We start from the raw sequence: 14033 nt of genomic DNA, 5'->3' as shown, positions 1-14033 counted from the left end.
CCGCTCTGTTCAAATGAATTTTGGGCATTCAAGACACCAGTAAAAATATTAAGAGAAAATTAAAAGCATTTCCATGGGCCATTTATTTTCAATATTTGCAAAAACTAGGATTAATAAAACGTGCAGGGGTAAAACCTGTTTATGGTAACTGGTAGCAGTGGTATTTAATCAAGAGGTGTATTTAATGTTCCATACGTTTTGAGGCAGTTGATTATGTTTCAGACACTAGCAAAATGGCAGGACCTAGCACTAATAAGGTCCAGCGTATCCAAGATGAATCTAGATTACTACTAACACATTCAAAACTCTCCAAGGGCTCATGCAGCTTCCTGCCCACCTGATGGCACTAGTGTTCCACTTACACGAAGTTAAACTCTTATAGCTGCTGAAGCTAATTCAAGCCAGAACACTTCTAGTAACCCGTCTGTCCACTTCTGTTGATGATTCAGTTTTGCCACATTAAATAATCTCTGAACACAGAATGCTAACATTTTGTTTTCCAAAGGAGGGGACCCTATGCCTCAGATCTTGGGAGCAGGATGGAGGTCTCAGAAAAAGTCTGTGGTGCTTGTTTGCAGTAGGGGAATAAATACCTTTTGTTGGATTCACTTCACACGCTGGATGCCCTTTAGTGCCATCCATCTGGCACCAAATATCCAGCATACCAGCTGTTGCATACCATGGCACAGATACAGAAAGGAGCAAGACATGGTCTATCTGCACAAGGGTAGGAATCAGGAACCAAGATTTCTCCTCTCTGTCAGTGTGAGACTTGAAAGTCTGTACACAGAGAGCAAGAACAGAGATTTGGTACCCTTTAATCAACATGATTTATGCTAAAATGAGTTCTCGCAAGGTAAATGTCAAGAGCATTAATTGTTAGCACAACTGCAGGTTGTTTTGCATAGAAGTCCTACTTGCCAAAAATATCTTTCCATTGACTCTATTAAATAAATCAGGCCCTAATATTGTAGAATTTTTCTTAACAGTGATAAAATAATTATTCATCAAACAAATTTACATTTATAAATTTGATGTCATTTCAGGAGAGCAACAAACAAAATTCTGAGGCATTTGTAACTGCAGTCTGACTGCAGGGCTAAAAGCTCCCATTACTGCCATAAAATGCTATATACCTCAGCTGATACTATGTTTTATATCACCATTTCATATGGGTCACATGAAGATCCTCAAGCATTGTACCAATATTAATGGATAATGAGAGAGAAAGGCACAGACAGCTCAGATAACTTTTGAGTTACCAGGAAGCTCCTTTATTTAACCACACTTACTTCCACACTGATTAGCCTGCTAGGTCTACAAATCTAAGACAATTTCACCACTTACCATTCCATTAAGAACAGTAAAAAATTAATGACAAGGTAAGTCTGGTATCAGCTTCAGTGATCACTCCAGAAAGTTAAGAAGAGCCTGTGGCTATAGATGCTTTTAGACCTTTCCTTCTTTCAGTATTGCCAGTAAGCATACTGGTGCAGAAAATGCTATTTTCTGTTTATAAGAACACACTCTCCTTTTCCTCTCTGTCTCTCATTCACACAGGCTCTCAGGTACTGTGAAAGTTCTGTGACTGCTTCTAATGTGCTTTAAGAAAGCTCTTCAAATTGTGCTTGTAAGGCCACAGCTGGAAAGACTGCTGCAAAATCATAATCGTACGTCCCCACACAGACAATTGCATTCAGGGTCAGAGGGAGAAAATTGTCTTACTGAGTCACAGAAGCATGACAAACGCACAGCATACCAACTGCTAGCAGACATCTTCCGGGACAATTTTTTAAGTGAAAAACAATATCCTGATCAGAGTCATCTCTATAATTACTTATACGACATATCAGTTATGTTAGTCTATTCTGCTATCATTTTCAAATAGAAATCAATCTCATTAACACAGAATGCTAAGGACATCATTTAAATGAGGGAAAGTACACAAGATATTTCTCCTAATGTGAGAGACATACCTGTCTTTGTTTAGCTCCAGACCCACAGTGCTGCAGGATGTATCTTGAACTTTTGATCCTACAGCCCAGATGTCTGCTCAGTGCTCTGGGTAGCATCCTCTACTTTCTGCATGGAAAGAAAGCTTTGTCACTGAGGCTTTCAAGGCCTAGATTTCATCCTTCATTGCAATAATGCAAAACATCAAAGAGTAAACCATGTTCTTAAACTTCTGTTAAATATGGTAAAAGACTGTAGTCCCAGCAGCCGTTCAGATTGCATTCTGTAGTTATTTCTATATGATTGAAGAATGTGCCTTAAGAGGCAACTTGCAGTGGCTGGATAGGATTAATTTTGTTGTAAAGACCCTTTTCAATGGTATAGCTATATTCACACTAAGATTCTCTGCCATCACCACTGGGACATCAACATTAATGATCAACCACATAGTTAGAAAGTATATATTTGGATAGCTGGACTAGACGACCTTTAGAGGTCCCTTCCAAGCCAAACCATTCTATGATTCTATATTTTAGTTACTTCCAAACTCATTACAAATACAGAATGGGTTATCCAGGCTCATGATACAACTGTTCTGGCCCTAACGCAACCGAGGGCTGAACGAGGCAGTTGTGTGGGTTTCAGAACAGCTGCTACAGCATCTCTTTATTGTAGTTGGTCTCAGGTTAACACCTCTCCTCTGATCGCACCTGAGACAGCTGCTGATGTTTCTTTTGCATCTGCTTAAAGTCATGTCTTTAGCTGATTGCCACTGCTAATTAACTCTGTACTGCAGAACAAAGAGAACACAAAGAATACAAGACTAGTCCACAACCTGTCAATGATTTAGCAAAACACAACCTTCCTCTGCCTATTAGAGAAGTGAACAGTACTTATTTGAAAATAGTTGCTTCATATGGCTACATTCCTAGAAAAAATCGATTACCCATGAGAATGTTCTGCATTTCCCAGAAGTACGCCTTCCAGTTTAATTCTGGAAGTCTGAAACAAAACAAAAACAAAAACAAACCAGCCAACCAAAAAAAGTATTTAATATTCCTGTATATACTGTGCATAGAGACATCTTGGAGGAAAACCTGAGAAGTGACACAAGTACATGTATCTTTAGATGAGCAATCCAGTAACAATTTCACGTAACCCTAATAAAGGAAAGAGGAAATAAACAAAAAAAAAACCAACTAAACAAACAAACAACAATGATTTTTAATGGGCATTTCACAGGAATAGGTGATAAGCATTCCTGGAAGCTGTGCAATACTCAGATTCTGTACCAGATTTTGCACTGTTGTTAACTTCCCATTATCTAGCAGCTGTTGTTTTGGTTGAATTATTAGGTATTTTCTTCATAGCATTAAACTTCTTGTGCGATATCCTTTAGCAGATTTATTTTATAGATCTCAGTTTTTGAACCCCTGAAGTGATTGCAATTACCCAAGCTAATGCATACCCTAGAAGTAATGAAAACAGGCAGATAATTTAGCTGTAAAAGTTGATTATTTAATTAAAACATCCCTTTATATAATATACACATCCCTGATTATTTCATTCTAATTGTAGTGGAGAGAAACCTGTACTTCAGATGAAGTGTCATTAATAAATAAATAAAAGGCAGTAACCCTAGATTCCCACCTGTATCAATATACAGTGACATCAACTAGATTCTGAAATTCAGCTCTTTTAGGCTTTTGTCAACCATCTTTCAGCCAAGATTACCATCACTTTTGTTGCCAGTGTTGAATTTCAAACATTTAAAGATCCCTTCGTAAGCAATAATAGTGAACTTATTGCAGCAGTTAGGTCACTTTTATTTGAGATCATATTTTGATAATACTAACTCTGGCTCTTTTACTACTGTTGAATACGTTTAAAAACAGTTCAGCATCCTGTACACCGTGGCAGAGTACATGAGGTAACCAAATGCCATTCTTTGAGCATTGGTTGCTAATATTTTATCATAAGCCCTGAATTAGTTGCAGATATATTTTGAGCCTGATTATTATATGCTCATCTTTTTCTCATCGTTCTCCTCTACTTCAATTTCCTCGTTCTCATTAGTTTCAATAATTAGTGTTGTATGACAAGTCAAAAATCTAAACAAAGCAAGTAGTTCAATGAGCAGTGTGCAGGACAAGCAGAAATAAAGGAAGCCTACTGCAAAGTAGTATCTATGGCACGATCAGAGAAGTCCCCCCCCAAAAAATAAAAACACCTTGGCAGTAAAAATGTCAAGAGAAATCTGTAAAAGTACCTTCTGTAAAAACTCTTTATCAACTTGAGATGATCATAAAGGAGAAAATTCACAACAGAGTGCAAGAAGGATGAACATTATTTCAAAATGATTCTGCAGAAAGCACAGCATGCTCTTCACTCCCACGGCCACTGTCTGGTGGATCAAAATATCACACAAATCTCAGACAGAAATCAACATGTACATACAGTACCGAACTAAGAAGAAAAAAAACCCTGAAACACCAAAAGACCTGAGATTACATCTTTGCTTCTACAAATCAGCACAGTTCGAGTTGTTTTAGTCAGATAATACTAATTTACAACAGCCCATGGTTCTTAGGCTTAATAGAAAATGTTTTTTCTAGATGACTATAAACAGTTTTCCTACTGAAAGAGACGGAAGAGAGCATTCTTTCACTACTAGACATCTGATATTTGGGATTAAAGACAAGTCTGATTATTTGTGCCTTATGTCACTTTCTTTTGCATACAAATGAAACAGCAAAACAGGTTGAAGTGTCACTAAATGATGTCTGGTTTTTTGTGTTACTTATACCTTGCTTTCTCTACCCCAATTCAGACAAAGGTGCTATAGAACAATTGCTATTCTTGATACTTTTCTCACTGCCATTAAACCACTCAGGAGTACACCCACTGTAGTCCATTACTTTACACCAAGGCTTAGATACTACTCTACTCCATTCGACAGCAATATTTATAACTTTTGTTACTATAAAAAATGCTATTTGTTTGGCATGCCATGCTATTTCCAACCATTAAAAACTAAACCAATGATGATGTGTTAGGAGAACATTACTTTTAATACCATAATAGACTGTTCTACAATAAACTCTAACCAAAATACATGCATGCTTTACTGGTCTTCATCCTACCATTTCATCCACATAGATTCCCTTAAGGGGAAAAAAAAGTGTGTCTGAGAAGGAAAACTTTGTTATCTGTTGTTCCCAATTCCCTTTTTTTTTTTTTCCCAAATAAATGCTCTTGAAATATATAATAAGTCCCACATTTTATAACTTATTTTAACTTCTTATTAAGGAAACAGACTGTAAGAGTGTGTTGTAAATCTATCTTTACACTAACAAACTCTGATTCCTACAATTTCAAGTTTATTACTGATTTAATGTAATTTAGAATATTCAAAGTAGATTATTAAGTAGGCCATCTCATTGTCCATAATCTTCAAGAAATATAGACAAGATTAGTTTACTCAGATTCACCTAGTGTCAGAGTTTTGCTGTCACTGAAGGCGTTGGCTTTTGTTCTACTCCTGATAAGGGACAGCACAGTAATTTAGAAAATGGTCAGGAAATACAAAATGAAGCTTATTGTAGAAAGATCACCCCAAATTATAGCATGCTTGCCTCTATCCTAGTGACAAGTTGTCTTTGTCAGAATGACATATTGTCACCTCTGATCTTTCATCTCCATCTTCCGTTATACATTCCAAAGGATCAACAGACTTAGGGAAACCAACTAGTTTCTTTTCATTAGGATTTGTCTCTGGAGTCATCTTCCAGTGAGCAACTTAAAGGATGCAACTGAAAACCTTTAACATACTTGGGGATTGAAAGGCTGCATTTTGATGGCAGAGTTGTACTTAAACTAAGCACAAGAAGAGTTATTAAAAAACTCTGTTCTTCTTGTCTATATTATCTTAGGATATAAATAGAAAGAAAAGTTTAATTAGTTAAGGAAGAAATTTGAGCTAGGGCTCAAATCAAACATCTGATCCATGAAACAGTAACCTAAGTAGTGGTTATTGTCACCTTTTGAATCCTTTATAAGCCAGAGTGGCAAGCCAGAGCCAACATTACTATTTTGCCTGGTATCTCCTCAGCTATTTTTCCTTTACCTAGCTCAGAAAACTATAAAGGTGAGCAGCTGACTTGAGATTAATTAAATGAATTTACAGTGCAGAGCTGCACCAGTAGTAAGTACAATAACCATTGTTCTAAGGTTTTAATTTTAATTGCTGGAATTACATGTGGATGATGGACCTTCTATAGATAAGTATCAGTTTTCTTTTTATTCTTCAGAACTGTTGGGGGAGAAAACAGAAGCAAACCTTCTTGACCTTCTTTTTTCCACTGCATAGACTGTTATTTGTATTGCCAGAGGCCATGCATTCCAGTAAGACTAGTTATTAGACTAACAGTTACATAGAGTTATTAGATTAACAGTTACATAGAGTTTTAAAATGTGCTGTACTTAATACTATGTAGGTAAATGATAAAAAACTGATCATGAACTCACAACATCATTTATGTAACCTGTCTCACTAAGAGCTATTATTTCAGTACTGCTGATTTTAAGGAAGTGATATACTAAATCTTCTAATTAGTTCAGGAATAGCAGTGATGTTGATCAATTAGGTTCATCTACCTCAGAAGTCTCGTTACCATATAGCGTGCTGCTTCAGAACACTGAAAAACCAATTTGTTGTAAGATGCATTTGCATTTCACAAATCTGTTTGCAATATACTATTTTGCACAGGTATAAAATGAGCCTTACAGACATTCTAAGCCCTTCTGATATTGCTGCTGCTCTGCGGGACTGCCAAGGTGAGAGAACAATTAAAACTCTCAAACTTACTTTGTGTAAACACATAGCAACTTTAACTCCATTCCAAAGGAATACTGAACAAGCACATACTGTAAACAGATTTCTGTAATCTCTTCCCTTAGCTGTCACAGTACATTTGTTCATGACTGGTTTATACTGTCAGTTTGTAACTTATCCCCATAGGATTATTTTTTTGTATGTTTAGGAGGGTATGCATGGTGCATTATGGCAAAATTAATTCTCTGACAGGCTTTATCTATCATTCATGTTTAGAACAATTACAATGTAACAAAGCAACACCCTCAGACCATTTAGCACAGTGAAAGCAGTGGTCTGGGGTTAATTTATTTATTAATTTATTTTCAGCTCCAGATTCCTTTAGTCCCAAAAAATTCTTTCAGATCAGTGGGATGTCTAAAAAGAGTAGCAGCCAGATCAAGGAGATCTTCCGGATTCTCGACAATGATCAGAGTGGCTTTATTGAGGAAGATGAGCTCAAGTAAGGACTTTGTTAACTATTTAGAGGCTGTCCAAACACCAGCATTTTTTCTTTCCACTACTGTCCTGTAAATGTTTAGTACAAGTTATGCTAAACACTAATAAAAACTTTCAGCAGACAGTGAAAGGTGTCTGATAATCCCAATAGAGAAGAACATATTAGTAAATACCTTTAAATGCTAGTAAATGCCTTTAAAATGCTCAGTATAGAACAAATAACTCCCTGGGGGTGGATTTCAGTAGTGGACAGAACCAGTTGTATCAGGGCTGAACTTAAAAAGCAGAAATATATATAACTAAGATTTAGCTTGTCAAATGAAGCAGTGTTTCAAGGACTTGGCCATTGTGGTAACTCTTCGTTTATGGATAGCTATCAGCATAAAAGAACCATGAAAATCATAATCAAAGTTGCTTTCTTCCTAGGTATTTCCTTCAGAGGTTTGAGTGTGGAGCCAGAGTGTTAACCACCTCAGAAACCAAGACCTTCCTGGCAGCTGCAGATCATGATGGGGATGGTAAAATTGGGGCTGAAGGTATAAGCTTATTTATATTTATATAAAGAATAAGGCTCCTCAGGATGACTTGTGATGATATTCTCTTTTATGTTGATGGTACATTAATGTCTACTCATCGATTTTACTGAAACCCTTGTAGTGATAATCTGCTTATGGGTGGGAACAGTCCCCATCTTACAGGTTCCTCCCTGCAATTCCTTCTGCACAAGGAAGTCAATAACCTCACCTAGGTTGCCCTAAGGAACTTTCTCAGTGCCACTCACTCACAAATTTCCTGTTATTTTGAAAGAAACTGCCCCTTATTTCTCCTTCCACTTCCACAGATGTAAGCACTAGCATCACTTGTAACACACAAATGTAAAATCAAGGACAACAGAATCAGCTCTCCAGAGGAGAATGAACAGCACATACAGTGGCTCTCAACAGCAGTCATCTCTCTACAGAAATTCTGCCAGTCAGTGAAATCATTCACTAGCAAGAGCTAACAGCATAGTTCAGTATTTGCTTTGCACAATAAACAGAACAGAAGGATCAAGTGTCACTACCCCCACACGAGATCCCACAGCAGGCTCTGTGCTATTTGTCTTGAGTGGCAGGTTAAGGACCAGACAGGAAGAAGCAGCTGCTTTAGGAAGCAGCATACTGCACTCACCCCGTGGAAATGTCGTTGTGATTTAATGGCTGCTCAGTGCAGAAACCTCTTGATCTCATCATTCCATACTTCTGTGTCCCATTTTGAACAGGAAGCACACACACACAAGGCTGCAGCCAATAGAAACTTGTCCCATGAGAGAAACAAGCTGCCTAGATGAGCATGAAAGGAGCTTGGGGAATAGCATGCAGGGAATGTGCTGGTGTGCAGATTCCCCAGCTCACTGTGCTAGGAGGACAGAACACTTCTGTTTCTTTCTTTGGAAGGAATTAAAGCCAGTTCCTTAGGAAATGTGCCAGAACAAACACACATGATTTATGAAGCAATCTTTATACTAATATAGTTGTTCAGAGACAGGACAGATCAGATACTCTCACTCACAGAAGCCAAACATTTACCAGATCTTCCAAATGACAGTATCTTGTTGTACAACACAATGCTTCAACAGCACACCATGTGAAGCTGCACAATGGTTTTGGCTTTTGTGCAATCCACACTCACTCCACTCCTCAAGTGTTACAAACAGCCAATAAGACATATGGACTCACTTTTAATGCTTTTTTTTAAGTTCTTAACTACTTACTCAAATTTCATCTTAGCCATTCCATTATTTTAGCTAAGATCAGTATTACGTAGAGAGAAAGATCAAACTGCCCTGAACATTTTACTGTTCCTTAAAAATGTCAGTGAATCATTGTCTTTGTAGTTTTAAAGGGGGAAGTTTAGACAACATCTCTAATAAACCACACATCTTTTGCTTCTAATCCTTTAATATTTCTGCTATAAATATTTTCTTATCTTTCACAGAATTCCAAGAATTGGTGCAGTCTTAGAGGTTCAAAAGGACCAAACAAGATAGAATTGGGATGAATCTGCATGAGACACTCCAAAACCTTGAAATTATCTTGACAGAGTCTGTTATTTGTTCATTGCCTTAGCAACATAATGAAACAGTAATTGGTGGTTTTTTTTCATTGTGTGGACCATTTACTATGTTCTAACTCTATTTGAGTAGACACTTCCCTTAAAAATATCCAATAAAAATTAATCATATACTGTAGCTTGTGTCTGGTTTTCTAACAGCTAAATTGAAACTAAGTGTAATCCCTTCCAGATCTTGATCCTATCAGGCCTTCATATAAGAACACCTTTTGAAATCAGTGTGAGTTCCATTTACAAAAGGCCATCTGGGTTAAGCTTGAAGTTCTTAAAACACTCAGGTCTTTGTCAAAGCCCAGATATAGTTGTGAGGTAGGTGAGGATAAAATCCCTCAGTGACCATCAAGTGAAAAGCAGTCATGTATTTTTCCTTAAGTGGTTTATGCATGAGACTGCTCCAGTTTCCAGCTGCTCTTTTTACATTAGCCAGTTATGAGAACAAGAACATAAAACCCACATGCTTTGGTGCAGAAAGGATTAAAATGAAAGCCTGTGAGGACTTGAGGTTTCCAATAACTGTGAGGCCTTAAAAAACAGAGGGGAAACAACAACGATAACAAAAGTATCTTCTTGGTGGTATTTCTACCTTTCTTAATAGGTAGAAGAATTTGTAGAAATGCATGTTGAGAATGATCCAATGTACTCTACCTGGTACTTCTAGGCTATGTCTTGCATATTAGAAATGTCCTTCACAAAAGCATCCACATGTGGGGATGCTGAAGAAATGTCTTTGTGTGAACAAACAATTCAGTCACTAGAAAAGAGAAAGTCTGGTGATCTGATGAGTATTTCTATATCCACTTGTTTTCTCAACATTAACAAGTGCTCTATCCTGCAGTTCACACACAGGCAGCTTGTAGGAGTCACTAAAACACAAGAGAAGCCTTTTCAGCAAAGGTTTAGTCACTGCAATTTCAATATATTTCTTCCTGGGCTGCAAATGACTAAAATTCCAAATTAACTGCATTTTTTTCTTTTCAAAAGTCTCTATGTACACTGGTAACTGCAGAAAAACACCAAAATGGGAGCTGAATTGTTTATGAGATAATCACCTACTGCTAGGGAAGAACCTAAAGAATCTGAATGCACTTGTGAGAAGGGCTATCTGTCTTCCAGAGCAAGAAAGTCACAGAACCCAGACAGCTAATGCTTTGATATACTTGGCCCTTTTCTCTCTCCCAGCCCGTATTTTTCAAATCTACTACAGCAGCAATTGAAAATTTCCTAGGGCAGCACTTCTTGGCTTTTAATTACTTTGTATGTAAAAGCTTCAGAAAAATCTTGTTCAAAATGAGTCTCAATTGTTTGTTTGTAGCTTATTATTGTGTTCAAGTTGTGCACTAAAGCACCAAACAAAAAAATACAACCTGCTTACTCTATTTGAGATATTCTGAGATCTCTCCAACATCCAAAGTATTGCAGCTAAAGGAATCTTTCTGTGTTTCTCCATCAGGATAAAAGTACCTTAAAAAACCCTAATAGTCCAGCAGCTACTCCAGCAGACTATTGATTTCTATGGGAGAAGATTTGAAATTAAGGAAAACCTGTTGGCTTTCAGGATTTCTGAAGTGGAAGAAACCAAATTTTAAAGTTAAACCAACTTACCCTTTCCCTGGAATCCTTGAAATGCTAAATCATACTTTTGAATGTTTTTTGTAAAACATGTGATAGTGATAAATCAAGCTGGATTTACTCACTGACAAAGATACCTGTCTGCTCCATGGCCTAAACAAAAATGCCATTGATAAGCCTCCTTCTAGAGACATGCTACAAGTAAGCACTTGTAGTTGAGAAAGCTCCTGGGCAGTGCTTTATTGACTCACAAAGAAGGAAAAACTAAAGACATTTACCATATTTAACCACCATTTAATACATGGATATGGAGGCTTACTGAAGGAAATGAGCAGCCGCTTTCTAGAACTATATTTAATGAAAAGATCTGACGTGAGAGGCAGCATTCAGAAATCAGCTACTCCTGTCACTCACACCAACTGCAATGTAAAATTCTCACTAGTTATCAGAATTACCACTTGTATGTTGTGTACTCAAATTATTCACTAGACAAAACAACAATAAAAATACATTATTAGAAAACACTGGAATATTTCTGATTCCATTAAAAGACAGGGCTCCAGAGTTCCATTTCATTTACTCCATAATATCTTCTGCCATGTTACCCCGTCTCTGAATAGTTAAAACTATAAGAGAACAAACAGTGGCTTCATTCAACCTCTAAGCACAAGGAATACCATGCCTTAAATATGTCAGACTATGGCATAATTCTTCATGTAATTCTCTCTCTCATTTCTTGCTGTGAAGGGAAATAATTAATATATTACTATAAATCATCTTCAAAACGAAAACCTTTTAAACTGTCCAGCCTGTTTCTCATGCTCTCTTCCCAGCTTTTCTTTCACATGTACTACAGATCTGGGCTAGTAACTACAGCCTAGACATTCCTGTTAAATACACTCAATTAATCACAGCATTTAAATACCCGAAGTTTTGCATTAGTTTTTACTGCTATTCAGTAACTTGTTATGCTTAGTCATAATCAAAGCCAGTGTAAAGTTACTACCTTCCTTTATGAAATCTCTGATTCCGCAAAGCAAATACATCTATTATTAAACCATCTCTACTCACCGCAACACTCAGATAGTTGCTCACATTTCTTGACATCACACTGAGAAGAAATCAGGGAGATGACCGATAGCCTTAGCAGGACCCCTGCATTTAGCTGCAGTGTTGTGTTCTCACAGAGAGCTCCCCAGGCCTGTTCCAGCACTAACAAAGCGTGTAGACCAGGGATACAGAGGCATTGTGCTTTTTGCTGGATCACAGCACTATTTGGTAATTTATTTGTTAAACGAATTCCAAACTGCTGAGTCTACACATTTGTTAACACATTTAGACCACATACTGTCAATGGAACAGCTATTCGAGCTGTCAGCTGTATTTATTTACAGCTGTCAGCTCTAACACCCAGAGTGATTTATAGTACACCTTTTTGTTAAGTCTGTTACCATGCAGCTGACAGAAATACTCAAAACAGTACCTAGAAATAGGCTCCACAAACCAAAGTGTATGACTAAACAATAATGTTTCTTACTCCTACGTATTTTTTTTAATAAACTAGAAAGCACTCATCAAGTTGTTAATTATTTGTCTCTTAATGCAGGGGTTGTCCTGTCAAATTCCCAATGTACTTATGCAGCAGTTTAATTTTACATAATCATGGCCTAGGAATCACATTTCAAACTCAGAGTGATCTGATGCCGCTTTGCAAATGTCAAGGTGTGGTGTTACTGCACATACAATTAAGAAGATGGGATGAAATTGGAACCACAATCGGAGTTTCTTCCTGCCCTGTTAATCTGTACATTAGAAATGTAATAATTTAATTGAATCTGTTATCACTCTCTCTAGATTCTCACAAATACTTCCACCAAAAGCAATGGCAATTTACAGATGAGGCTGTATTGAGCAGAATTGTATTTTAGCAATCTTTACATATGCATCAATCCCCTTCCCAGGGAAAGTTTGGCAAGGAAATACCTTCCCTAGCAATCACCAATTACAGTAAGTATCCACTGTCCAACCACACTTGCCTCCCCAATATATTCCTTGCAACAGTATTTCTGTTACAGCATTCAACAGACCTTGTCACAGACCAGAATGTCCATTGTGTTAAGTGACAGAATCATAGAATTGTTTGGATTGGAAAGGACCACCAAAGGTCATCTAGTCCCAACCCCCTGCAGTGAGCAGGGCCATCCTCCATGAGATGAGATCTCTCAGAGCCCTGTCCATCCTGACCTTGAATATCTCCAAGGATCAGGCCTCAGCTACCTCCCTGGGCAACCTGTTCCACTACTCTCATGGTGAAGAACTCCCTCTTAATGCGCAACCTACACTTCTCTAATTTGAAACCATTGTGTCTCATCCTATCACTACAGGACTCTGTAAACAGTCCTTCTGCAGCCTTCTTGTAGGCCCCTTCAGGTGCTGGCAGGCTGCTATCAGCCTCCCTGGAGTCTTCTCCAGGCTGAACACCCCCAGCTCCCTCAGCCTGGCTTCCTAGGACAGGTGTTCCAGGCCCCTGAGCATTTTCATGGCCATCCCCTGGTTTAACCCAACACAAGCCAGACTCCACAGTCACTGCAGTTTTATAATTTCTTTGGTAAGAAATCAACTTGCCTATCAACGCCACCAATGCTTTCATGTGTAAGTAAAGAGCATACAGAAATTAACTTTCCTCTGGCCTGCAGTCCCGCCCTGGGAGGCACAGGGCTCACGGATCCCTGACCAGCCACGACGTCTCACTGAGGGCAAACTGGATCCTCGGGGCTCCCCAAGCCTCCTGCGAGTCCCCAGATCGCCAGACAGTGAGCAGCGCCCGGTGAGCTCCAGCCCGCGCAGCCCCTTGCTCCTGCCCGCCACCTGCCATTCCTCTCTCCGCCGGCGGGGGCGCGGCGGAGCACCGGCCGTCGCCGGGCCCCGGGAGCACTTCCCAGCCCGCGCCGTGCTCTTCCGGGGCGGGGAGAGAGAAGGCGGAAGAGCTGCGGGGCCGGCGCCGGTGGAGAGCCTCGGGCTGCTCCCTGATGGTGTGTGGCGGCTGCCGGCCCCAGGCGCTCTCACT

The 14033-nt window shown here is 38.7% G+C and overlaps 1 protein-coding gene across 1 annotated transcript; it reads left to right on the top strand.

Annotated features, from left to right (window-relative positions):
* The first annotated feature begins 6728 nt into the window (after positions 1–6728).
* LOC128974368 (parvalbumin, thymic CPV3) lies at positions 6729–9288 on the top strand. The gene is made up of 4 exons (XM_054390958.1): positions 6729–6789; positions 7157–7289; positions 7712–7821; positions 9263–9288. Exons 1-4 carry the CDS (start codon positions 6729–6731, stop codon positions 9286–9288), a joined length of 330 nt encoding a protein of 109 aa, XP_054246933.1.
* Positions 9289–14033: the final 4745 nt, after the last annotated feature.

Source organism: Indicator indicator, chromosome 22, assembly GCF_027791375.1.
Source record: "Indicator indicator isolate 239-I01 chromosome 22, UM_Iind_1.1, whole genome shotgun sequence".
NCBI classification, from domain to species: Eukaryota; Metazoa; Chordata; class Aves; order Piciformes; family Indicatoridae; genus Indicator; species Indicator indicator.
This window is presented reverse-complemented; position numbering and strand designations above follow the sequence as displayed.

Bases quoted from the DNA above. Each gene is read 5' to 3' on its own strand.
- LOC128974368 (XM_054390958.1), top strand. From the start codon at position 6,729: ATGAGCCTTACAGACATTCTAAGCCCTTCTGATATTGCTGCTGCTCTG. The intron at 6,790-7,156 runs GTGAGAGAACAA...ATTTATTTTCAG, and splicing joins TGCTCTGCGGGACTGCCAAG to CTCCAGATTCCTTTAGTCCC. The intron at 7,822-9,262 runs GTATAAGCTTAT...TATCTTTCACAG, and splicing joins TGGTAAAATTGGGGCTGAAG to AATTCCAAGAATTGGTGCAG.